This window comes from Pelophylax lessonae (assembly GCF_965119305.1).
Source record: "Pelophylax lessonae genome assembly, chromosome: 8".
NCBI classification, from domain to species: domain Eukaryota; kingdom Metazoa; phylum Chordata; class Amphibia; order Anura; family Ranidae; genus Pelophylax; species Pelophylax lessonae.
In genome coordinates, this window is record NC_138775.1 from 84,257,420 (window position 1) to 84,283,699 (window position 26,280).

At 41.2% G+C, this 26,280-nt stretch overlaps 1 protein-coding gene across 3 annotated transcripts in view; it reads left to right on the top strand.

The window, feature by feature from the left end:
* Positions 1-26,280, top strand: part of HDAC11 (histone deacetylase 11) — a 77,913-nt gene that overhangs the window by 37,869 nt on the left and 13,764 nt on the right. For all 3 annotated transcript variants that reach the window (XM_082265209.1, XM_082265208.1, XM_082265207.1), the window contains 6 exons: positions 1,104-1,252; positions 5,286-5,386; positions 6,320-6,436; positions 12,775-12,817; positions 14,863-14,939; positions 22,138-22,200. In XM_082265209.1, coding sequence (XP_082121335.1) covers positions 1,104-1,252; positions 5,286-5,386; positions 6,320-6,436; positions 12,775-12,817; positions 14,863-14,939; positions 22,138-22,200 — 550 coding nt within the window. The remainder of the gene's footprint in view (positions 1-1,103; positions 1,253-5,285; positions 5,387-6,319; positions 6,437-12,774; positions 12,818-14,862; positions 14,940-22,137; positions 22,201-26,280) is intronic.

A 26,280-nucleotide genomic window follows, 5' to 3' on the forward strand; every position in this document is an offset into this window, starting at 1 on the left:
CTTTAGCAGTGCTAAGAGCCAAATTCTGCTCCAGATTTAAAACAGAGGATTGTTCCCACAGAGAATCTTTGAGGATACAGGCTACTGGTCACTGTAGAGAAAAGAAAGGACATTTAAAGTGCTTGTAAGTGTATAGAGAGGATTCAGACTGCTGGTCGGGGTGTAGAGAAAAGTGTAGAGAGAATGATGACTGTTGGTCAGCATACAGAGAAAAGAAGGTGGGAATAAAGGCTTCTGGTCAATTTATAGAGTGTTATAGAGATGGCATTTAGTATAATAGTCAGGGTAGAGTAAGCAGGCCATACATTATACAATTTTCTTTAGATTTACCTTCAAGTATGTATTGCAAGGGCCTGACTGATTGATTGCATACAAATTGAAATGTTTAGGTTTGACCTCATATTATATGGTTTTGAGTAAATCTAAAGAAAAAAAATTGCACAAGAAAACTGTATCATGTACAGTAATGGCCAGCCTAAAGCCCCGTACACACAGGCCAAATGTCAGGAGACAACGGGCAGTTTACAAAAAAAAAAAAACTTTTCTGGCCTCTTATTGCTACCTGTCCCAAATTGGTCCTCCAGCTGTTCCTTATATGCGCATTTAACTTTTCCGGCCTCTTATTGCTACCTGTCCCAATTTTTTTGGAATGTGTAGCTCTCATGAAATCCAAAACGAGCCAAAATTTGGCATGACATTTCAAAATGTCTCACTTTCAACATTTGATATGTTATCTATATTATATTGTGAATAAAATATACGTTTATGAGATTTGTAAATTAGTCCATTCCTTTTTTACTCACAATTTGTACAGTGTCTCAACTTTTTTGGAATTGGGTTTGTATATATACAGTATGATGCGATTACCCACGTAGGAATCTGTATACGTTCCAGTTGTCAGGTCAGAATTCCAGAAAGTTGCTGTTTGCACAGAAATGTCAGTGGGCTCTTAGTTATCAAAAGGCAAATCAAGGTTTGGCAACTTCTAATCTACCAGCTCACAAACAGCATAGGTGAACCCATTTAAAACTAATACAGATCCACTTAAAATTGTCTGTTGTTTTATCTACATTTGGAAAACTCTTTGCTGTTCTTTTTTATAGGCCTCATGCTACACAGCTATATCAAGACTTCCCTGCAACTTGCTGGCCAATTGTTTATTCCAGCGACTACAACATTACATTTATTGGTCTTGAAAAACTTCATCCATTTGACTCTGGGAAATGGGGCAAAGTGATAAACTTTCTCAGAGGTAATTTCAATTTCTAAAATAATCATTGAAAAACAGAACTATATACATATAGAGATTGTTAAATAGCCACTAAACAGAGCTCATAGGGGGATAATCATAATGACTTTGCCTCTGTCTAAGGCCCCTTTCCCCTAGGTGTCTACTTAGATCTGCCCCTCCAAAGAACACAATGGAGGGTCTGCCTGAAAAACTGACAGCCAGTCCCAATTGGTCCAACCTTGTTTAAAGGGTCTAAAGTGGACCTAAACTCTCGTTGGTGGAGCTAACCTCTTGCCATAATGTGTACATTATACTTGTCGATTACACCTACCTCCCACTATGCTGTTTTCCAGGGATAACTGGTCCGGGATACTATCACTGCTTCATACCCCGCTGCTGCCATATACTGTACACCGTCACTTAGTTTTTTCAGGTTCTGTGGCGATCCTCTTCAGCCATTGGACAGCCTCTGATGATGTTACTGCACTGAACAAAATTATAAATGCAACACTTTTGTTTTTGCCCCCATTTTTCATGAGCTAAACTCAAAGATCTAAGACTTTTTCTATGTACACAAAAGGCCTATTTCTCTCAAATATTATCCAGCAACTTCGCACAGCCATTGAAGAGTAGTGGGCCAACATTCCACAGGCCACAATCAACAACCTGATCAACTCTATGTGAAGGAGATGTGTTGCACTGCGTGAGGCAAATGGTGGTCACACCAGATACTGACTGGTTTTCGCACCACCAATACAGAAAACTGCACATTTTAGAGTGGTCTTTTTTGTGGCCAGCCTAAGGCACACCTGTGCAATAATCATGCTGTCTAATAAGCATTTTGATATGCCACACCTGTGAGGTGGATGGATTATCTTGGCAAAAGAGAAGTGCTCACTAACACAGATTTAGACAGATTTGTGAACAATATTTGAGAGAAATAGGCCTTTTGTGTACATAGAAAACGTCTTATATCTTTGAGTTCAACTCATGAAAAATGGGGGCAAAAAAACAAAAGTGTTGCGTTTTTAGAATTTTGTTCAGATTATATTGCTTGTACATAGAAGTTATATTAGCATGCCAAGAATAGAGCAAAGATATTCTGCTCATACACTCGGAAGTGTACACTGCTGACAGAAAAATTACAGGGAGCTGGGGGGGAACATTTTTTTGGCAAAAGAGCCTTTGCTTATCTCTTCTGCTGTAAAACTCTACCACCTGGTTATTTTTGTTGTTAGTGTTCAGTTCCGCTTTAACCTGCCCTAGTTAAGCTGTTGCCATAAGATATTAGCCACATGGAAGACAATGTTTTCAGTGTGTCAACAGACTTACAGGCTTGCACTGTGAGGAGTAGTAAAGTACAACCACTATTTAGCGCTGAAAAGCAGGAAGCAGGGGCTATGTACAGTATCTTACAAAAGTGAGAACACCCCTCACATTTTTGTAAATATTTTATTACATATTTTCATAAGGCAACACTGAAGAAATGACACTGTGCTACAATGTAAAGTAGTGAGTGTACATCTTGTATAACAGTGTAAATTTGCTGTCCACTCAAAATAACTCAACACACAGCCATTAATGTCTAAACCGCTGGCAACAAAAGTGAGTACACCTCTAAGTAAAAATGTCCAAATTGGGCCCAATTAGCCATTTTCCCTCCCCGGTGTCATGTGACTCGTTAGTGTTACAAGGTCTTAGGTGTGAATGGGGAGCAGGTGTATTAAATTGGGTTTTATCTCACTCTCATATACTAGTTACTGGAAGTTCAACATGGCACCTCATAGCAAAGAACTCTCTGAGGATCTGAAAAAAAGGAATTGTTGCTCTACATAAAAAAGACTTGGGCTAAAAGAAGATTGCCAAGACCCTGAAACTGAGCTGCAGCACAGTGGCCAAGACCATACAGAGGTTTAACAGGACAGGTTCCACTCAGAACGGGCCTCGCCATGGTCAACCAAAGAAGTTGAGTGCACGTGCTCAGCGTCATATCCAGAGGTTGTCTTTGGGAAATAGACGTATGAGTGCTGCCAGTATTGTTGCAGAGGTTGAATGGGTGGGGGGTCAGCCTGTCAGGGCTCAGACCATACGCTGCATCAGATTGGTCATCCTAGAAGGAAGCCTCTTCTAAAGATGATGCACAAGAAAGCCTGCAAACAGTTTGCTGAAGACAAGCAGGCTAAAGACATGAATTACTGGAACCATGTCCTGTGGTCTGATGAGACCAAGATAAACTTATTTGGTTCAGATGGTGTTAAGCATGCGTGGCTGCAACCAGGTGAGGAGTACAAAGACAAGTGTGTCTTGCCTACAGTCAAGCATGGTGGTGGGAGTGTCATGGTCTGGGGCTGCATGAGTGCTGCCGGCACTGGGGAGCTACAGTTCATTGAGGGAACCATGAATGCCAACATGTACTGTGACATAGTGAAGCAGAGCATGATCCCCTCCCTTCGAAGACTTGGCCGCAGGGCAGTATTCCAACATAATGACCCCACACTCCCAATACGACCACTGCCTTGCTAAAGAAGCTAAGGGTAAAGGTGATGGACTGACCAAGCATGTCTCCAGATCTAAACCCTATTGAGCATCTGTGGGGCATCCTCAAACGGAAGATGGAGGAGCGCAAGGTCTCTAACATCCACCAGCTCCGTGATGTTGACATGGAGGAGTGGAAGAGGACTCCAGTGGCAACCTGTAAAGCTCTGGTAAACTCCATGCCCAAGAGGGTTAAGGCAGTTCTTGAAAATAATGGTGGCCACACATAATATTGACACTTTGGGCACAGTTTGGACATTTCCACTTAGGGGTGTACTCACTTTTCTTGCCAGCGGTTTAGACATTAATGGCTGTGTTGAGCTTTTTTGAGGGGACAGCAAATTTACACTGTTATAAAAGCTAATCACTCACTACACATTGTATCAAAGTTTCATTTCTTCTGTGTTGTCACATGAAGAGATATAATAAAATATTTCCAAAAATGTGAGGAGGGTACTCACTTTTGTGAGATACTGTATATAATCTGAAAATCTGGCTGTCCCATGTACACACAAAAGTACAAATAATACAGATAAATATGTTAGTATTGCCACAGGTTTGCTGTATATCTGTATAAGAGCCTTTACATACGGATGATCCGATCAGGTCTGCTTGTCAGCTGTTCAGGTGGACCTGATCAGAAGGTCCATGCAGCTCTATGGACAGCTGTGTTGTGCAGAATAAAAAATCTATTATATAAGATAAATATCTTCAATAAATAAACTGGTGCATATACAAGTTCAATTGGATGAATCCCTAATAATCCTCATCAATAAAAAATGTCTGGTATATATAAATAATGATCAATATAAAATGTACAAAGTGACCGGTGAATAATTTAGTATCATAAATAATATAATAAAACCTAATATACTCTCAATAAATCTATTAAAATCCTCATATAAGTGTGTAGTGCAAATACTGTGCAATGTACATCAATATGCAAACTATTATTGGATTAATTCATGTTGTACTTTATAGGGACCCGTTTAGCACTGTGGTGTGCATATTGATGTACATTGCACAGTATTTGCACTACGTACTTATATGAGGATTTTAATAGATTTATTGAGAGTATATTAGGTTTTATTATATTATTTATGATACTAAATTATTCACCGGTCACTTTGTACATTTTATATTGATCATTATTTATATATATACCAGACATTTTTTATTGATGAGGATTATTAGGGATTCATCCAATTGAACTTGTATATGCACCAGTTTATTTATTGAAGATATTTATCTTATATAATAGATTTTTATTCTGCGCAACACAGTTTTATATATTATGGATGTGACATCTGTCCTGTTCAGTTCCATTCAACAGAGGATCTGTTCACAATTTTCTGCTGATCAGAGCAGACTCTGCTCTGTATGAAGGGAGCTTAAGATGTATGTAATTAACTTGCATAACACATATTTTACTATTTGCTTTTTAATATTTGTACTGTTTCTTTATCCAATGAGTGATGTTTTTTAGCCAGTCTCTGATATATTACATTTTCCTTTTCAGAAGAAAAGTTAATTACAAATGACAATATTGTGACTGCTAGGGAGGCAACGGAAGAAGATTTACTAGTTGCGCATACTAGACGCTACTTAAACAAACTAAAGGTATAGTTTATTTTACATGTGTCCTGTATGACTTCTAAGGTACCTATAAGGAGTATGCAGACTTTTTTTTCTTTTAATATGTTATTCCTGTTTTTATCATTAAACTATCATTAGTACACCATTAAATTTAGGCGTGACTTCACATTACTACATTGTTAATAAATTATATCTTATGTTTTTTCTTATGTTTCCTCAGTTTTATATTCAGTTTTATCATTTTTAGGGCTCAGGCACTTGAGCCAATTTGCCCATAGACATGCTGTCTATTTTGGTGCATGGGATGCCCAGGTGCTATGTACAGCTGCCAATAGACTTGAATGGGTGAAGGCAGCTGTGTGCAGCCATGTGCAACTACTTGGGTAAAAAGGTGCATGCGCATAGGTGTAATGTCCCAAATTCACACCACCTGCATTTGGGACAACACATCTATTTACATGTATCAGCTTTACGACAATCAATTCTAAAGTCCGAGTTAACTTTTATTATTTATACATTTTATATTATGTGCATATCAAAGAAGTCCACATATTTGGTGATCTTGCCAATTACCTATTATGCTGTTGTTCTTCCTCCTAATTCCTGTCACCGCTAACCTTGGCTGCAAACCTGTGGAAGCATTGACAGACATTCTCAGTTCTACCTGCAACATAACAGTGATTGAGCTTCTTTGATATGTAATGTCAGCAGAAGCTGCAGATCATCACAAGTATCTCTCCCCAGGGCAATAAAAATCCTTTTTCTACACTATCCAAAACAAACAAACAAACAAACAAAAACGGTTTGGGAAAAGATCCAATTAAATTTACAAGATAGAATCTAGTATACTATAGTATGCATTTAATATATTATTTTTTTATATCTACGACAATAACTGTGTATAAGAGAAATTAATGTATCTGGTTAAACATGCTTACACCTCTTTTTTACCTCCAGTGGTCATTTGTGGTTGCTACAATAACAGAAATCCCACCTCTCGTCCTCCTCCCCAACTTCCTAGTTCAAAGAAGAGTCTTGAAACCATTGAGAACTCAGACAGGTGGAACAATAATGGTATGTACACTGAGTAGTAAATATTTAGGAATTGGAAAAAAACAGTCAAGATATTTCCTGCAGCAACAAATAAGGTTTAAGTTCTCTTTCTGCCAATAGTGTAGCAAATACAGGTGCATCTCAGAAAATTCGAGTATTGCATAAGACCAATAAAAAACAGTATTTTTAATACAGAAAGGTTTGATTACTGAAAAGTATGTCCATATACAGTATAGTATGCATTCAATAATTGGTTGGTGTTTCTTTTGCATGAATTACTGCATCAATGCGGCATAGCATGGAGGCGGCCAGCCTGTGGAACTGCTGAGGTGTTATGGAAGCCCAGGTTGTAAAACGTAGTGAACCAACACAAGCAGATGACATGGCTCCCCAAATTATCACGGACTGTGAAAAAAATTGCATTTCATTTGAAAATCAAGGTCCTAGAGTCTGGAGGAAGAGTCAAGAAGCACAAAATCCAAGTTGCATTAGGTACAGTGTGAAGTTTCCACAGTCTGTGATGATTTGGGGAGCCATGTCATCTGCTTGTGTTGGTTCACTGTGTTTTATCAAGTCCAAAGTCCAAAATCCTTCTACCAGGAAATTCTAGAGCACTTCATGCTTCCCTCTGCTGACCAGCTTTATGGAGATGCTGATTTCATTTTCCAGCAGGACTTGGCACCTGCCCACACTGCCAAAAGTACCAATTCCTGGTTTATTGATCATGGTTTCACTGTGCTTAATTGCCAGCAGACTTGTCTGACCTAAACCTCATAGAGAATCTGTAAGTTATTGTCAAGAGGGACACCAGACCCAATGAAGCAGATGAGTTGAAGTCACAATCAAAGCAATCTGGGCTTTCATAACACCTCAGCAGTGCTGATCGTCTTTAACCACTTAAGCCCCAGAAGATTTTACCCCCTTCCCGACCAGGCCCTATTTTGCGATTCGGCACTGCGTGACTTTAACGGACAATTGCGCGGTCGTGCGACGCTGTACCTAAACAAATTTGACGTCCTTTTTTCCTCACAAATAGAGCTTTCTTTTGGTGGTATTTGATCACCTGTGCGATTTTTTGATCATGCGCTATAAACAAAAAAAGAGCGACAATTTAGCAAAAATAACAATATTTTTCACATTTTTTTATATGAAATTCCCCCCCAAAAAAATGTAAAAATCAACATTTTTTAACATTTTTGGCCAATTTGTTTTCTGCTACATATGTTTGGTAAAAAAAAATCACAATAAGCGTATTTTGATTGGTTTGCGCAAAAGTTATCGCGTTTACTAACTAAGGGAAAGATTTCTGTAATTTTTGGTGTTTTTTTTTTTTTTTAACGAGTAATGGCGGCGATCTGCGATTTTTTTTTTTTTTTTTTGCGGGACTGCGACATTGCGGCGGACAGATCGGACCCTTGACTGACATTTTTGACACTTTTGGGGGGGACCAGTGACAGTGCTATACATATGCACTGTTACTGTAAAAATGACACTGGCAGTGAAGGGGTTAACTTTATTTGAGAGGGAGGGGTTAAGTGTGTCCTAGGGGCGTGATTCTAACTGTGATTGGATGTGGCTTTGCATGCAACAGCAGAGATCTACGGTCCTACATAGCAGGACCGTTAGATCTCTGCTGTTACACAGGGAAGAATGACAGGCGGCTTTGTTTACATCCGTCGCCTGCCTTTCTCCCTTCACAGCGGACGATCGCGAGTGACCGGCAGACATCGGGTCCGCCGGTCACATGCACGGAGCTGTCCGTGAATGAGCGGGTGCGGGAGCGCGCCTCCGGCGGCGCGTGCTCGCCCCCTATTGGCTCACAAGGCTAGTGATGTATTTATACGTCACTTTGCCTGGCCGGGGCTGACTGCCGCAGTATATGTACTTGCGGCGGTCGGCAAGCTGTTAAGCCACCCATCATTGATGCAGTAATTCATGCAAAAGGAGCCCCAACCAAGTATTGAGTGCATACTATACTGTGTGTGGACATACTTTTAAGTAAGCCAGCATTTCTGTATAAAAAAAATCCTTTTTTGTTTGGTCTTGTGTAATATTCTAATTTTCTGAGATACTGAATTTTGGGTTTTCACTAGCTGTAAGCCATAATCCTCAAAATTAAAGAAAGAAATAGTTGAAATCCATTACTCTGTGTGTAATGCATCTATAAAAAATATTTTTTTACTTTTTGAATTTAATTACTGAAATAAATTAACTTTTTGATTATATTCTAATATGCCGTGGGGTTGATTTACAAAAAGCAAATAGACTGCGCACTTTGCAAGTGCAGTTGCACTCATTTTCCTTAGAGCATAGTGAATGTGTTGAAGTTTCACTTTGTAAATTATTACCCAAAAAGGTGCAAAGAAAATAAATAAAAAACAGCTTTTTTGCTTGCATACAATTGTATGATGAGGAAGAAAGGCAAAGGATAACAAGTATAAGCACGTGTCATAACAACATGTGTAAAGCTGGATACACACTATCCAACTTTTGTGGTTCGATTTCCTTCAGATTTACCTTTTCTATGTAGTGCAAGGGCCTGCCAGATTGCATACAAATTGAAAGTGTTTAGGTTTGACCTCATATTATATGGTTTTGGTAAGTCTGAAGGAAAAAGTCTTCAGAAAATCTTATAGTGTGTATGGCCCTTAACAGAGAGATCATTTAGAACTAACTTTCTTTTGGAGGCAGGAAACAGCATTGCTTGACTATAATAAAGCATATGGTGAGGTCAAGAAAAAAATGCTTGTAAAACTAGAGCAATCAGAAAACCTCCATGATTCATGATGATGATGGTATGTTGTCATCCAAAGCCTTCAACAATGTTTACAAAAAAAAGGATTAACAATAAAGGATGAGAACTAACGTGAAAAAAGGGGGTTGGGGGTAGAGGGGTAAAGGGGAGAAGGGTATATATAGTGCCAAGGAGAAAGAGTCCACAGCAGGAAATAAACAAAATAAGCTACTAGTGTCACTTTACCATCTGAATGTGTCATTTGAGCCATGAGGAAGCTCTAAACCACTTCAGGGACATTTTAATTTTTTTATTTTTGAATTACTGCAGTCAGTATATGTGGCATGATTGAACAACATACTGTAGGTTGCGTGTATGCAGAAATCGTTTTTTTTTTTTAATTTCATTTAAATTGCCACTGTAGAAAATCAAAGAACAAAAAAATGTAAATAAAAAGTTGAAATACAGCATATGCTTATGTATTTCACTTGCTTAAGCATTTGCAACTCTTTTTATTCAGCCTTGTCATTTACACATCTCCGGAGGCGTAACTAGATTTCTCAGGGCCCGGGTGCAAGAAATAATGAAGGGCCACCCTCCCCCCCCTGAAAAAGCATGTTTTTGACAATTTTTTTTGCAATGTATAACAAAGTAAGGTGGGTGAGAGCAGTGGCAGTGGTGGTGCGGGGTGTGGGATCAGAGGCGGTAATGGTGGTGAGGGGTGTGGGATCAGAGGCGGTAATGGTGGTGAGGGGTGTGGGATCAGAGGCGGTAATGGTGGTGGTGAGGGGTGTGGGATCAGAGGCGGTAATGGTGGTGAGGGGTGTGGGATCAGAGGCGGTAATGGTGGTGCGGGGGGTGGGATCAGTGGCGGTGGTGGGGTGGAATCAGTGGCGGTGGGGAGGGAAGTGGGATCAGTGGCAGCAATGGTGGGGAGGGGGGTGGGATCAGTGGCAGCAATGGTGGGGAGGGGGGTGTGATCAGTGGCGGCGGTGGTGGGGAGGGGGGTGTGATCAGAGGTGGTGATGGTGGGGAAGGGAGGTGAGATTGGTGGCGGCGATGGTGAGGGGGGTGGTAGATGGTGGGGTGGGATCAATGGCGGTGGTGAGGGGGGGGGTGGATGGTGGGGTGGGATCAATGACGGTGGTGAGGGGGGGTGATGGATTGGAGGGGGGGTGGGATCAATGTCGGTGGTGAAGGGGGGGGTGGTGGAGAGGGATCAATGGGGGCAATGGTGGGGGGGGGTGGAGGAGGGGTGGGATGTGGTGTCACCACCACCTCTGTCTTACTGATCCCATCCCCCCACCACCGCAGATCTCATCCCTACACCCCCAACAGCTCTGTTGTAGAGGATGAGATCTGTTCTGTGCCAGGCATGGGATGGGATCATTAAGAGGCAGCATTTCAGTAAGCCAGCAAGGGTGGAGTTTGGGATCAAAAAGGCAAGTTGAAGTTCACTTACGATTAGCAGTCAGTCGAGTCGGTCAGTCAGCGTCGAGACTATTTCCCCCTCACTCAGGCTCAGCAACTCCAGCCAGGCAGACACAGCATGTGGTCTCTTCGCACTCATCTCGCAGGGCAGAGAACTCCTCCTCACCCTGCACTCTATTGGTGTCAGCTGGTCAGCTGACTTTCAGTGACTGTCCACCCCTGCTGCCTCACTGCATCAGCCATCTCTCAGATTGGAGGATCGGCAGGGCTGAGGGCAGTGCAGGCAGCACAGCAGCAGAATGCAGGATTGCAGGTACTCGTAGATTGCTTTACACTGCACACATGACATACCGCTGTACCTCTCCAGCCCCCCCAACCCCCCCCCCCCCCCGCACAACGATCGGGGAAGGCGGCATCAAGCCCAGACTAGTCTCTCGCTCAGCCACCACTAGCGAACAGTCATCAGGCGGACGGACGGGCCCCCTCATGCCGCGGCCGCTGTAAGAAAACAGGCGCTGGCGGCCCCCCTCAGGTAGCGGAACTCCAGGGCCCAGTCACAACCGCGACCGCTGCGACCCTGATAGTTCCGCTACTGCACATCTCGGATATTTTGTACAGACAGGAAGATCACTCTGTTACTTCCTCGTTATAGCTTTACTGCTTTCTGGACAGGCTTCACTATCCTACGAACAGGCTGGTAGTGAAGATTTCATATGAGGCTGCAAAATCGATCAGGGAAAATGGGTGTTACCTACCTGACTGCAGTGTGGTAGGGGTGTAAGGCTAGCCATTTTTGTTCAACAACGTGGCCTGAATAAGAGAAATCATTCGATTCCTTCATCCATAATGATTAATGGGGAGTACTCGGATTGGGTGGGTGTGGAAAGTGGGGTCCCCCAGGGTTCTGTCCTGGGGCCAATCCTGTTTAATTCATAAATGATCTAGAGGAGGGGATATCTAGTACAATCTCAGTATTTGCAGATGATACTAAACTAAGCATGCCAATATCTTCTATGCAGGATGTGGAAACCTTACAAGCAGACCTGAACAAAATAATGAGGTGGGCAACTACATGGCAGATGAGGTTTAATGTTGAAAAATGTAAAGTAATGCACTTGGGTGCCAGAAACCAGAAAGCAAGCTACTCACTAGGGGGGGGGGGGAATCTCTGGGTGAGTCTAGGATGGAAAAGGACCTGGGGGTACTGGTAGACAACAGGCTTGGCAGTGGCATGCATTGCCAAGCCGCTGCAAGCAAAGCCAACAGAATACTAGGATGCATAAAAAATGGGATTCACTCCAGAAATAAAGAGATTATTCTCCCTCTCTACAAGACTCTGGTCCGGCCACATCTGGAGTATGCTGTCCAGTTCTGGGCACCGGTCCTCAGGAAGGATGTGCTGGAACTGGAAAGAGTCCAGAGAAGGGCAACAAAAATAATTAGTGGAATGGAGGACATCAGCTATGAGGAAAGACTACAAGCACTGAACTTATTCTCTCTGGAGAAGAGACGATTGAGGGGGGATATGATATCAATGTACAAATACTGTACTGGCGACCCTAGCATAAGTAACAAACTATTCAGAGAAAGGGAATACAATAAGACACGTGGCCACTCACTAAAACTAGAGGAAAGGCAGTTTAACCTTAAAGTACGTAGGGGGTTCTTCACTGTCAGAGCAGTAAGGATGTGGAATTCTCTTCCGTTGTATGAGCAGGGAGCATCGATAGTTTCAAAAAACTATTAGATGGGCACCTTAAAGACCACAACGTACAGGGGTATACAATGTATGGTTAACAGCAAAAACACACACACACATCATAGGTTGAATTGGATGGACTGATGTCTTTTTTCAACCTCACTAACTATGTAACATAATGAACAGCTTGAACAGAGGAATCTCCCCTGCCAGCTATTGTATTAAAGCAGCTGCAGCATTCGCTGCTGACTAAATAACCGAACCACGACTGCGCCTGACTGGATACAGTCACTGTTTAACCAACAGGCTAAATTGGCCAAAATTTAAGCCCTGTATGGCTAGCATAAAAAAGGTCATGATTCAATGCTCAGTGATTTATTTTCTTTGTTCATCACTGGAGTTTTTCGTCTTTTTTGAAGCTGACCAGTGATTAAAAGGTAATTATACATTAATCCAATGTACACACCTACATCTAACTGCACATTTTTCTTTTAGGCTGGAAAACTGGCCATTGAAAGAGGATGGGCAATTAATGTTGGCAAGTATAATATTTTCTGTGTCAATGGTTTTTATTAAGATTTGAAATAACAAGAAGAAAAATTGTTGAGTAGCACAATATAGTACAAAATAGAACTGCCATCTTAGTCAGTATAAAATAAAGGACATGCCATGCAGGTCTTCTGCAGACTGTAAGTGTAAGCTTTCTGCTGGGTAGGCAGTTTCACATTGACAGGAAGAATCAATGAACTTCCACAGTGCCCAACAGTGCCATGGTAGTTCTCTGAGAACTACAAGCTGATAGCTGCAAAGGCTGTTGGTATTTGTAGTCCATTCAATCACAGAACACTGTAAACGAATGACGCAGATGGGTTTTCTCTAGATTATGGCAACGAGCGGTGGGGGGGGGGGGGGATCCCCCTCGCTGCCAAAACGGGGGATTGGAGGGGGTGCAGAGGCTGGTACATTTGTAGCATGGTACATCCTTAATATGGGTGTAACATATTACAAAAGGTGAACTTATCCTTTAAGCTGGCCATACATGGGTAGAATTTCAAACGAAAATTCTTAGGAAAAGCAGGTGCTAAGAAAGTTTGTTACTTTTTCTATTCTTTATTGGGTCAAACTGATGTTCATTTTCGACTGCAGGATGGAACATTTTTCTCAAACAAATTTAAAACAGTGTATGTGATTTAAATTCTGTAAAGTCCATTCATTCTAAAATCAAATGTTAAAGGCAAAAAAATCTTTAGATGACAAACAAATTTTTGGAGGATTTTCATACAAATTTTCCTAAGACTTTTCGTAGGAATATTTGTTCAAAATTCTATACATCTATGGCCATATGGCCAGCTTTAAAGATTTCGTCATTGGGAGTTGTCACTAGCAAAAGAATTACTAATGTGACATGATCCTAATTTTATTAAGAACTTTTAGTTTCAGAAAGTATGGGCTTGATTTATCATAGTGTCAGTACTGAAAACTATAGTTAAAGCAGAACTTCACTCAAAAAGTGAAGTACCGCTGGTTGGCTCCCTTCCCCAGCCTGTAATTGAGTTATAGTATTTTTTTGGGGTGGAGAGGGGGAATAGAGTACCGATCTTTATCAATGTATGCTCCAACTTCCACAATCCTCGCCTAGGCGAGGATGATGCCACTTGCTCCACTCCCTCCCCTCAAGCAGCCTCCTGGGACATGAAACTGCAGTACCATTCACAAAGGTGCCACACAAGCTTGGGCATGTGCAGTGGAAAGACAGATATGGTTCCTCAGGAAGCCACAGCCAATTGGAAAATTCAAAATGGAGGTGCCAGAGACCAGCGGAGGTAAGAATAACCAGCTACAGGAAGATGGCTCTGGATTACAGGCACTGGTAAAATACCTGATTTTTAAAAGTTAGCTACAGTATTTGTAGCAACTAAATGTCTTTACTTTGTGGTACGTTGTACTGCAGGTACTTGTACATGTATTGGGATGGCATGTAAAACAAATAATATGCGACGCAATGCACCAGGCGCTGCTGTAACACACACATTTTGCTGTACGTTGCTGCAATATGATGGGGTGAATGGGCCTTTTAGTGTTGGTTTTAGTTTGCTTGATCGCTGTGAAGAAGATACTAAAGTTCTTTGCATTGATTGACACATTAGGTCCTATTACCAGTTACTTATAATGATTTGTGAACCTCTGGCATGCGTAATATGCCCTAAAATAACTTAAATACCTTAGGCATACTCTAAACCCAGATCCTCATCCCTGCTGCATCCGTTCTAGCCTGTAAAATCCCCAGTATAATCCATTCCTGATCATTATTTATTCTAGTTTTTTTTTTTTTGTGTGGCCTAAAGCAATCCTTACATGTAAACTAAAAAAAAAAAAAAAATTGTTTCTATTTAATCCTATGTTAACTCTTAAAATAATCCTAATCAGCCCTAATTAATGTATGCCTCCCATTTACTTTGTATGCTTTATAATAAATATTGTTAATGCTTCTAGAGCTGAAAATTGTTCAGAGTAGAAAATTCTACCCTCTCTGTGAATAATGCTTCATGTCATCCTAATCCTGTGTTTTTATTTCATTATAAGGTGGTGGCTTCCATCATTGTTCCGGCGACAAAGGTGGAGGATTTTGTGCATATGCTGATATAACATTAGCTATCAAGGTACAATAATAAGTTCCCTATTCTGAAATCGCTATAGGGGTAAGAAATCTGAGAGAAGTTTGGTCCAAAGTCAGTGTATTATTAAAGCAAACAATTTCTGTATTTGTGTGTTTATATTAACATTTTTGTCACCCTAAATTCAAACATCAAAGGTTTGTTTTTGTTTTTTTTTTGTGTGCTTTTTTTTTTTTTATAGTTTTGGACAGAGTAGAGGCCGGTTAGAACTTCAGATTCCTTTTGCTGTCTGCAACTTCATTGGGCAGTTGGGGTTGGAACATCTGTGTCTCTCTGTCCTGGTGAAACCTTCCTAATTTTTGCCTTGGTGTCACCAATATAAGAAATTAGGAGAAATCTCCTCAATGGGAGCAATAAAACTCTACAGAAGATCTGAATTCCCCCCTCTATTGAAATCCCAACCAAAAAGTAATTTCCTTAATTTACAAGGATTTCGTCTCCCTTCCCGTTTGGCTTTGGGACAGGAAGTGAAGGGAAATCTCCACAATGGGATACAGATGGCAAAGAAAAAAAAATCGGACAGGGGTTATAACCCCCCCCCCCCCCCCCTTTAAAAGCTTCTCCCCTTTAGCCCCTTCTTAAACACTTATCTGAGCCTGATCTTGATCCAGAGCTGTTCCGTCCACAGCAACCTCTCTTTTTTTTTTTACAGGAGACTTGGCAACAGCGGGAGCCATTTGCTCCTGGTGCTGTCAGTAAAAAGCCCCTGTGTAGGGGCAGGGCAGAGCTGCGCTGCATGTGTCTATAGATGCACACAGCCTGGTTTGGGATCGGGCCAGCATGAGTGTCTCCATAGCAAGCGGTTTGCTATTGGAGCACTCAAAAAAGAGGAAGAGCCAAGAGCACCAGCGGGGGACCCCAGAAGAGAAGGTTTAAAGCGACTCTATACAAAACTATCACACAGAGCAGGTGAGTATAACAAGTTTGTTATTTAAAAAAAAAAGTCTTTACAATCACTTTAAAGCATTTGTAAAGTCTTGTTTTTTTTTTTTTCTATAACAATAACAAACATGTTTATACTTATCTGCTCTGTTGCAGTGGATTTGCACAGAGCAGCCCAGATCTTCATCTTCTCAGGTCCCTCCTCTGCTCTCCTGGCCCCTCCCTCCTGTTCAGTGCCCCCACAGCAAGCAGCTTGCTATGAGGGCACCCGAGCCAAGTCACAGCTCTCTGTGTCCATTCAGACACGGAGCCCTGACCCCGCTCCGCCCCTCTCTCTCCTGATTGGCTAGCTGACTTTGACAGCAGTGGCAGCCAATGGCACTGCTGCTTTGTCTCAGCCCATCAGGAGGGAGAATTTTGGATGGCTGAGACACTCGTGGACATCGCTGGACAGAGAGGGACCTCAGGTAAGTATTAAGGGGGCCAAGGGGGACTGCTGCACACAGAAATGTTTTTATGTTAATGCATACATTTTACAACTCCTTTAACTATCTGGTCATAAGAAATATTGCTTCTCTGAAGTCTTTAAACAGTTGGTGATTTGAGATACTGTATTTTGAAAATATGCAACCACATGTGTTAAAACAACATTAATTGGAGCTTTCTCTTTTTCCATTTAAGGTGACTACAAAGTTTCACAATTTCCAGTGTGACTTTGGAGCAACTTTTAGACTCCATTCACACTAGCACGACTTGTCAGGCGACTTGTGTGCCCTCAAGTCGCCCCAAGTCACTTGCCATAACAAATGCAATGTAATTGAATGAGAGCCGTCTTAATTGGCACTACTGAAGTCGCTCCGACTTCAGAAAAGGGTCCTGTACTACTTTGAGACGACTTGTATCCGACTTGTGTCAATAGACTTCAATGGGAGTCGCCTCCAAGTCGGATCCTTATCTTATTTGAAGCGACTTGTTATCAGACTTTCCAGGAAGAAGAAAGAGATTAGCCAGGCACTCCCCACATTGCAGCCATGCCTATATGGTGTGTATATATATATATATATATATATATATATATATATATGTGTGTGTAATGGTATATATATTCCATTATCTCTGCTTGGTCTGTGTGAGTGGCACTGGTGGACACAGATAAGTGACATTGGTGGACACTGATTCGTGGCACTGGTGGACACTGATTCGTGGCACTGATACGTGGCACTGGTGGACACTGATTCGTGGCACTGATACGTGGCACTGGTGGACACTGATTCGTGGCACTGATACGTGGCACCGGTTGACACTGATTCGTGGCACTGATACGTGACACTGGTGGACACTGATTCGTGGCACTGATACGTGGCACTGGGGGACACTGATTAGTGGCATTGATACGTGGCACTGGTGGCCACTGATACGTGGCACTGATACGTGGTACTGGTGGACACTGATTTGTGGAACTGATATGTGGCACTGGTGAACACTGATTCGTGGCACTGATATGTGGCACTGGTGGACACTGATACATGGCACTGGTGGACACTGATACGTGGCACTGGTGGTCACTGATTTGTGGCACTGATACGTGGCACTGATATGTGGCACAGGTGGACACTGATTCGTGGCACTGGTGGGCAGTGGCACTGGTGGACACATACGTGGCACTGGTGGGCAGTGGCACTGGTGGACACATATGTGGCACTGGTGGACACTGATTCGTGGCACTGATATGTGGCACTGGTGGACACTGATTCGTGGCACTGGTGGGCAGTGGCACTGGTGGACACATACGTGGCACTGGTGGGCAGTGGCACTGGTGGACACATACGTGGCACTGGTGGGCAGTGGCACTGGTGGGCAGTGGCACTGGTGGACACATATGTGGCACTGGTGGGCAGTGGCACTGGTGGACACTGATATGTGGCACTGGTGGGCAATGAGGAAATGAGTAAAAAAAAAACAGAAAAGGGGAATTAGGTCACAACACATCATATTCTGATTGGCCAAATACAAAGTCGTCTGTCATATAAGTCGCGCAAAATAATTCACAAGTCGCTCTGAAGTCACGGTAAAGTTGCGGTAAAGTCGCGGTAAAGTCGCAGTAAAAAGTCGCTCCGACATGGGGCGACTTATGGTCGCGGCAGTGTGAACCAGCTCTTAGTGTGACTTTTTTATGACTTAAGATTCTCTGGATCAAAGTCACATCAAAAGTCAGACCAAAGTAGTGCAGGAACCTTTTCTGAAGTCGCAGCGACTTCTGTGGCATCAGTAGGAACGGCTCTCATAAAATTACATTTCACACGTCTTGCGACTTGTGGGTTTCACAAGTCAGATCTCAAGTCGCACAAGTGTGAAAGGAGCCTAATAGAATCAGCCAGCCTTTTGACACCAGGACACTGCGTCCTTGCAGTGTTTCTACAACAAAAAGGGATCGCTAAGTATCTGGACTTAGAAGATCTAGAGAAAAATGAAATACCGTAAATCATTTTATGCAGTAATAAATATTTTAAAGCATAACCAGAACTTCATGTAAAATAAGAATATATTTGCTGCATTATTTGGAGGTAGTGTTCTTAAAACAGTGATTTTTTTTTCTCTAAATATTTTATTTGTGTAAAACATATTTTAGGGGGTTCTTCTGTTTGCTTTTCAGCTGGCAGAGATTTATTGACCATCCACCCATTGTAAGATGATTTGTTTTCTTATTTTGCAAGTGCTAAATCAGACTGCGCAGCACTACAGAGCTGTGAGCAGGATCCGCCGAGATTCCTGGTTTTCCAGCACATTTTGTCATATTATCTTGAGGTTCTGAACTGTAGTAATCAAGGCTTCTTGACGGTGCTTGTCCCAGTTTTTTCTTTGCAGAACAACAAAAGAAATAGCCAGTTTATACCTTTTAAAATGTTAATGCGATTGTAATTCAGTGTTGAGGTGTGGATATAGTGCAAACATATGCACAGGGACAATTTTATTCCATTTTGAAAACTGAAATCCGTAAACATTGCAGGTTGTTTCGCTGTAGTTTTAATCCTTCATTGGTCAGTCGTTAACTAGTTCTAATGGAAATCTGTGATAAAAGAAATCATAGGGCTGTTATTGCAGACTCCCTGCTGAAATTTTAATTTTTTTGGCTGTCCCGTTGACCCATTGACTTTAGTATCGTCTAAATCACTGACCCAGAAATGATTCAAAGCATCAAAAGAAGATCAGTATGGCAGCAAGCCATTAACATATAAAAAGTAAAGAAAATAAATGGAAGCTTCCATGTTTTTGTGAATGGTTTACTGTTTGCAATACTTGCCGTTTTATTCATTCTTTTGTCTGTCTGCAATCAAAGTGACTATTTCACATGCCACTGCAAAAGACTAAAAATGTATGAAAATGTATTTAAGCAGAACTCTAATGGAAAAAACAAGATAAAATGAATATCTTTTTCTGCATTTTTCAACTTCAAAACCGAGACCTGCCTCAAAATACTTTTATTTGCTGCTAGATGTCTGCAGTCTTCCAGCCAGCACCATGCAGCTAAAAGTGGTTAAATACCTAGCATTTAATATCACATAAATCAATCAAATATGCAATATTAATGTTTGTGAAAAGTCAGTATAAAAATACAACCAAGCAGTGGACAGTCTGTACATTAGTATCAATTTTAAGGATTTTCTTCCCACTTTATTTGGTCACGAAGAACAGGTTTCCCATGCAGGAATACATCCAACAAATAGGCCATAGATAGAATTACAACTTCCTCAGCTTGCTAGTAACTGTCTGCCTGTGTGGGAGGTATCGGGCAGACATCTGTACTAAGAGTCTAATGCCTCGTACACACGCATCGATAGTTGGCCGTGAATTTTCGGCCAACGTCCGATCGGCCGATTTTCAGCTTGTTAGTATGATGCTTTCGACAACCGACTCCGACTTTTCGGCCAAAAAAAATCTGGTGTGCATGCTATAAAATTTTTGTTGGCCGTCAACAGAACGGCCGATTTTCCGTCAGTCAGTACAGATTTCGGCAGACAAAAATCTGATGAGCAAGACTGGGCAAGCTCAGATAAGAAAAAAACACACGGAAAGTAAACCATCACATGACATCACTTCTGAAGTTGATTTTTGTTGGCCGAGAAAATTTGTGTGCAGTCTAGAGCACATTCCAACCAACACAACAACACTGGACAAAAGACGGCCGATAGGTCGGCCGATAATCGTTGCGTGTGTACGAGGCATTTGGGAGCCTGACATTGCACTCGCAGCTCCTAAAAAAAAAAAAACATGCAAATTTGTTAACTGCAATTTTTTTTTTTTTTTTTTTTTACAAAAGTGAACTTATTCTTTTATCCTCTTCTCAATTTCCTTGCAATTTATGACCTAATACTGGTAATCATCTCTGAGTGGTGGCCACATCACTAAAGTGTGATGTAGGTCTTCTCCCGCCTGGTGTGGCTTGCTGAAGAAAGAAAAGCTCCCAGCAAGTCACATAACCTGCAATTAAGAGTTATTTTTAAGTAACATTATATTACAAAAAGGGGTGTGCAGCGCACTTTCAAGCTAGCCAGCACCAAAAATACACTAACTAATCTGTTTCAACTACTTGGAGGTTTTATTTCAGGTACTTATAGGTTTTAGTTTTATACATTTTTAAATACATGTGGAAGCTACACTGCCGTGTCTAGACACCTCTGATAAATGTGGACCATAACTCTAAACTATCCGAGTTTCCCAAATATGGGATACATACAGTGGATGTAGATGTACTATAAAATCAACTCTGGTGATTCTGGAGTTTTGGGCCACCTGTGCCTTTTCAATCTGGTGAATTTAGGGAGCTAAACGTAATGTATTTAGAACTTTTTTCTTTTTCATTTGTTCCCAGATTGTATTAGAAAAGTTAGAAAAGTTTTCACTGGTGTACAATCACATATTATTATTATTATAACCTTTCGTGTTACTTACAATTCTACTTCCTCCTCTCCTCTTCCTTTCTCTGTTGGGGTCCCCCAAGGTTCTGTTCTTGGACCTCTCCCATTTTCAATCTACACCTCCTCTCTGGGTCAGCTGATAGCCTCCCATGGCTTCCAATACCATCTTTATGCTGACAATACCCAAATCTATTTATCCACTCCTCAGCCCACTCCCTCAGTCTCCTCACGTACCACTAATTTACTATCAGATATATGGATTTCACATCACTTCCTCAAACTCAATCTATCCAAAACCAAACTTTTAATTTTTCCTCCACCACGTGCCCCTTCCCCCGATCTCTCTGTCAATATCGATGGCACAACTATCAACCCATCACCGCATGCCAAGGTCCTAGGTGTTGTCCTGGACTCTGAACTCTCCTACAAGCCCCACATCCAATCACTGTCCAAATCTTGCCGCCTCAACCTACGCAACATCTCCAAAATACACCCCTTTCTAACCAATGACACAACAAAGCTCCTAGTTCACTACCTGGTCATCTTTCGCCTCGACTACTGCAATTCCCTTCTCATTGGCTTACCTCTACATAGGCTATCCCCCCTTCAATCCATCATGAATGCTGCCACCAGACTCATCCACCTTACCAATCGCTCAGTGTCCGCTGCTCCTCTCTGTCAAGCCCTCCACTGGCTTCCGCTCACCCAAAGATTAATTCAAAATACTAACAACATCTTACAGACCCATCCACAGTTTAGCCCCCAACCACATCACTAGCCTAGTCTCAAAATACCAACCTAATCGCTCTCTTCGTTCCTCTCAAAACCTCCTGCTCTCTAGCTCCCTCGTCACCTCCTCCCATGCTCGCCTCCAGGACTTTTCCAGAGCCTCTCCAATCCTATGGAACGCCTTACCCCAATCTGTCCGATTATCTCCTACTCTATTAGCTTTTAGATGATCCCTGAAAACCCTCCTCTTCAGAGAAGCCTATCCTACCCACACCTAACAACTATACTTCCATCTTCTCCATCAGCTCATCCCCCCAGAGTTATTGCCTTTTGTTTCACTTGACCCTCCCTTCTAGATTGTAAGCTCTAACAAGCAGGGCCGTCCAATTCCTCCTGTATTGAATTTTAATGTAACTGTAATGTCTTCCCTCATATTGTAAAGCACTGCGCAAACTGTTGGCGCTATATAAATCCTGTATAATTATAATAATAATAATTTAAAAAGTTAGAAAAGTTTTCACTGGTGTACAATCACATATATTTTATTAATTTGAATACTGCCTGTTTATATATGTATTTCTTTCTGTGGAGAGATTAATATCATGCTATTGTTAATATGTCTTATAAAATCTTCTATTTTTTTTTTTTTTTTTTAGTTCTTATTTGAACGTGTTGAAGGAATATCTAAGGCAACAATTGTAGATTTGGATGCTCATCAGGTACTGAACTATTCCTAACCTTATAGAACTTTATTATGCTACATATTTTTGGTAAAAGAAATCCCAATAAGTGTATATTAATTGGTTTGCACAAAAGTTATAGTATCTACAAACTATTGGATATTTTTTTTTAGTAATGGCGACTGTAACGGAACCATGTCCCACACTGCGTTTGTGGGCTTCTGTCAGTATACCGCTTCCTCCCAGTCTCGAACATAGATCTCAAATATCCTAGCCGCCCCCATACAAAGCTAGCCGACAACTTAGCTTGTACAAGTTAAGGAACCTTCTGCTTTATTGAACAGTCTCACACAGATTATATACAGCATGGACATCCCCCCCCCTTGCTTATGTTGTCCTGACGATCAGCGGGTGCTGGTGGACATCCATTGGCTGGCACCTGCTGATCATCTTCTTCTGTGACTAACTACAGCAGAAGTGGCACGTGTTTCCTAGGTGAAAGCGCAGAATCACGTGTGTGTGTGTGTATGTATGTATGTATGTATGTATGTATGTATGTATGTACAGTGCATTGCGAAAGTATTCGGCCCCCTTGAACTTTTCGACCTTTTGCCACATTTCAGGCTTCAAACATAAAGATATAAAACTGTAATTTTTTTTGAAGAATCAACAACAAGTCGGACACAATCATGAAGTGGAACGAAATTTATTGAATATTTCAAACTTTTTTAACAAATAAAAAACTGAAAAATTGGGCGTGCAAAATTATTCAGCCCCTTTACTTTCAGTGCAGCAAACTCTCTCCAGAAGTTCAGTGAGGATCTCTGAATGATCCAATGTTGACCTAAATGACTAATGATGATAAATAGAATCCACCTGTGTGTAATCAAGTCTCCGTATAAATGCACCTGCACTGTGATAGTCTCAGAGGTCCGTTTAAAGCGCAGAGAGCATCATGAAGAACAAGGAACACACCAGGCAGGTCCGAGATACTGTTGTGGAAAAGTTTAAAGCCAGGTTTGGATACAAAAAGATTTCCCAAGCTTTAAACATCCCAAGGAGCACTGTGCAAGCGATAATATTGAAATGGAAGGAGTATCAGACCACTGCAAATCTACAAAGACCTGGCCGTCCCTCTAAACTTTCAGCTCATACAAGGAGAAGACTGATCAGAGATGCAGCCAAGAGGCCCATGATCACTCTGGATGAACTGCAGAGATCTACAGCTGAGGTGGGAGACTCTGTCCATAGGACAACAATTAGTCGTATACTGCACAAATCTGGCCTTTATGGAAGAGTGGCAAGAAGAAAGCCATTTCTTAAAGATATCCATAAAAAGTGCCGTTTAAAGTTTGCCACAAGCCACCTGGGAGACACACCAAACATGTGGAAGAAGGTGCTCTGGTCAGATGAAACCAAAATCAAACTTTTTGGCAACAATGCAAAACGTTATGTTTGGCGTAAAAGCAACACAGCTCATCACCCTGAACATACCATCCCCACTGTCAAACATGGTGGTGGCAGCATCATGGTTTGGGCCTGCTTTTCTTCAGCAGGGACAGGGAAGATGGTTAAAATTGATGGGAAGATGGATGGAGCCAAATACAGGACCATTCTGGAAGAAAACCTGATGGAGTCTGCAAAAGACCTGAGACTGGGACGGAAATTTGTCTTCCAACAAGACAATGATCCAAAACATAAAGCAAAATCTACAATGGAATGGTTCACAAATAAACATATCTAGGTGTTAGAATGGCCAAGTCAAAGTCCAGACCTGAATCCAATCGAGAATCTGTGGAAAGAACTGAAAACTGCTGTTCACAAACGCTCTCCATCCAACCTCACTGAGCTCGAGCTGTTTTGCAAGGAGGAATGGGCAAAAATTTCAGTCTCTCGATGTGCAAAAGTGATAGAGACATACCCCAAGCGACTTGCAGCTGTAATCGCAGCAAAAGGTGGCACTACAAAGTATTAACTAAAGGGGGCTGAATAATTTTGCACGCCCAATTTTTCAGTTTTTTATTTGTTAAAAAAGTTTGAAATATCCAATAAATTTTGTTCCACTTCATGATTGTGTCCCACTTGTTGTTGATTCTTCAAAACAAATTACAGTTTTATATCTTTTATATCTTTTATATCTTTTATATCTTTTATATACAATTTATTTTATTGTATATGTTTGAAGCCTGAAATGTGGCAAAAGGTCGAAAAGTTCAAGGGGGCCGAATACTTTCGCAATGCACTGTATATATGTATATATACATACATATAATATATATATATATATATATTATATGTGATTCTGCATAGAACGGCTGCCCTGTAGCAGTAAATCTGCTATTGGGCAATCGTTAAATGGTTAAAGGTCTATTAAATACGAAATTAAAATGTTTGTATATAAAAGGGTTGCACACAAATACATTGAAAGTGTCCTTTCGCATGGGCTTTCTGCCCGGCGGACTCAATTTTGCTCAGCGGGGATCGCTCACTGTGCAGAGACGGACCTGTCACCTCTATGGGAGATCAGATGAAAACAGACCACCTGTCCCTTTTCATCCAATGCTATCCGATCCGATCCGATCCGATCCTCCAGATGAATGAAAAATGGGGTTTCCATTTGTCTGGATTTCACAGACAGGGTCTGATCGGATAGTGGTTGGTGTCAGCAGACATGTTACCGCTGACATCTGCTGCTCAATAGGGGTGCATGGAGCGTCCGATCAGGCTGGTCTATGTGAAAGGGGCCTAAGAGTTTATAAATAGTATACTGCATGTGTATGAGATAAAATCTGATCTTAAAGCGTAACTTCACTCTTTCAATCAACAATTTTAGTTCTCTTGCTGCTAAGATTAGGAAATTGATAGAAAGGTATATTATATTTACTTGTTTTAAACCTTTTTTTACGTTTCTTAAGTTACTTCCTGTTTTCCAGCCTAGGCAAATGATGGCATACATCCCAGGAGTCTTTAGGAGGGGGGAGGGGTTTTCTCAGCCAAGCACACCCTTTTACCTGCATGTCTGAGCTAAGGGCAGATGGATCCCAGGAAGTATATGCTACATGAATTATCTGCCCTTACTCAAGGTGGCCACGGCCAGAAATGCTAGGGGGTGTTTATCAAAGGGATTTCTCAGCAAAATAAAGCAAGGAGATATGGATGGTGAATTAGCTCTGAATATTAAAATTAATCAAATAGCGATTTCAGTTTGTGGTGCTCAGATGCAGTGTAGTTCTGCTTTAAGGGGGGATAATTTTCAACACATAACTTTCACCCAAGATTCATTCAATTTTAATTTTAAAAAATGCTCATCTTGGATGAGTGGAAGATTGGTATACAGCCTACTTCCTATTAGTAATCCCACATAGTGCTAGTTGCGTCTGCACATTTACCCCCAGAGATGTCTAAAGGCCCATCAACAAACCACCTCCTGTGTCAGTTAATGGGCCTATAGAACTCCATTAGAAGCAACATGCAGGCATGGCCGTTACTAAAAAGTTTTCTGTCACTGGGATGTGAAGGTTTGAAGATGCCAGGGCTAGTGATATTAAGTTATTGATCTGTAAAATTTTGCCAGGGTGCTTAAAGAAAAATGATAACTAACTGTACTTTGTTGAAACACAATTATCCTTTAATAAATATATTTGTGACTGCTATGAATTTGTATACACTATTGCTAATACTGATTAGCACCTCTGTCAAGTTTTTTTTTTATTGTCTTTGTCCACATTGAAGAGATTTTTCTGCAATAATCTATTGTGTCTCCACCAAGACTAGAAATAAAAAAAATATATACAATTGGAACAAAGGCAGCAAGAAAAGCACCTTTATCAGTAGACTTTAAGGGATAGAACCACTAACAGAAGCTGTTTGTGTTCTCATCTAGCATTTTACAGGCAATAATGAAAACAGAAATTCTAACATGGATTTGTCAAATTCAAATGAAACCGTGAACTGTGTTTTATTTGCAACATTAAATTTAGGTGAAGGATTAAATTAATTTATGATAAACTATTGCTATGCATCATTTTCAGACAATTGCAACCACTTGCACTCACTGCAGCATCTGCTGAAAGTCACTGCTCTGGACTGTTTTTATCATGGTACAATGGTGGACCTTGC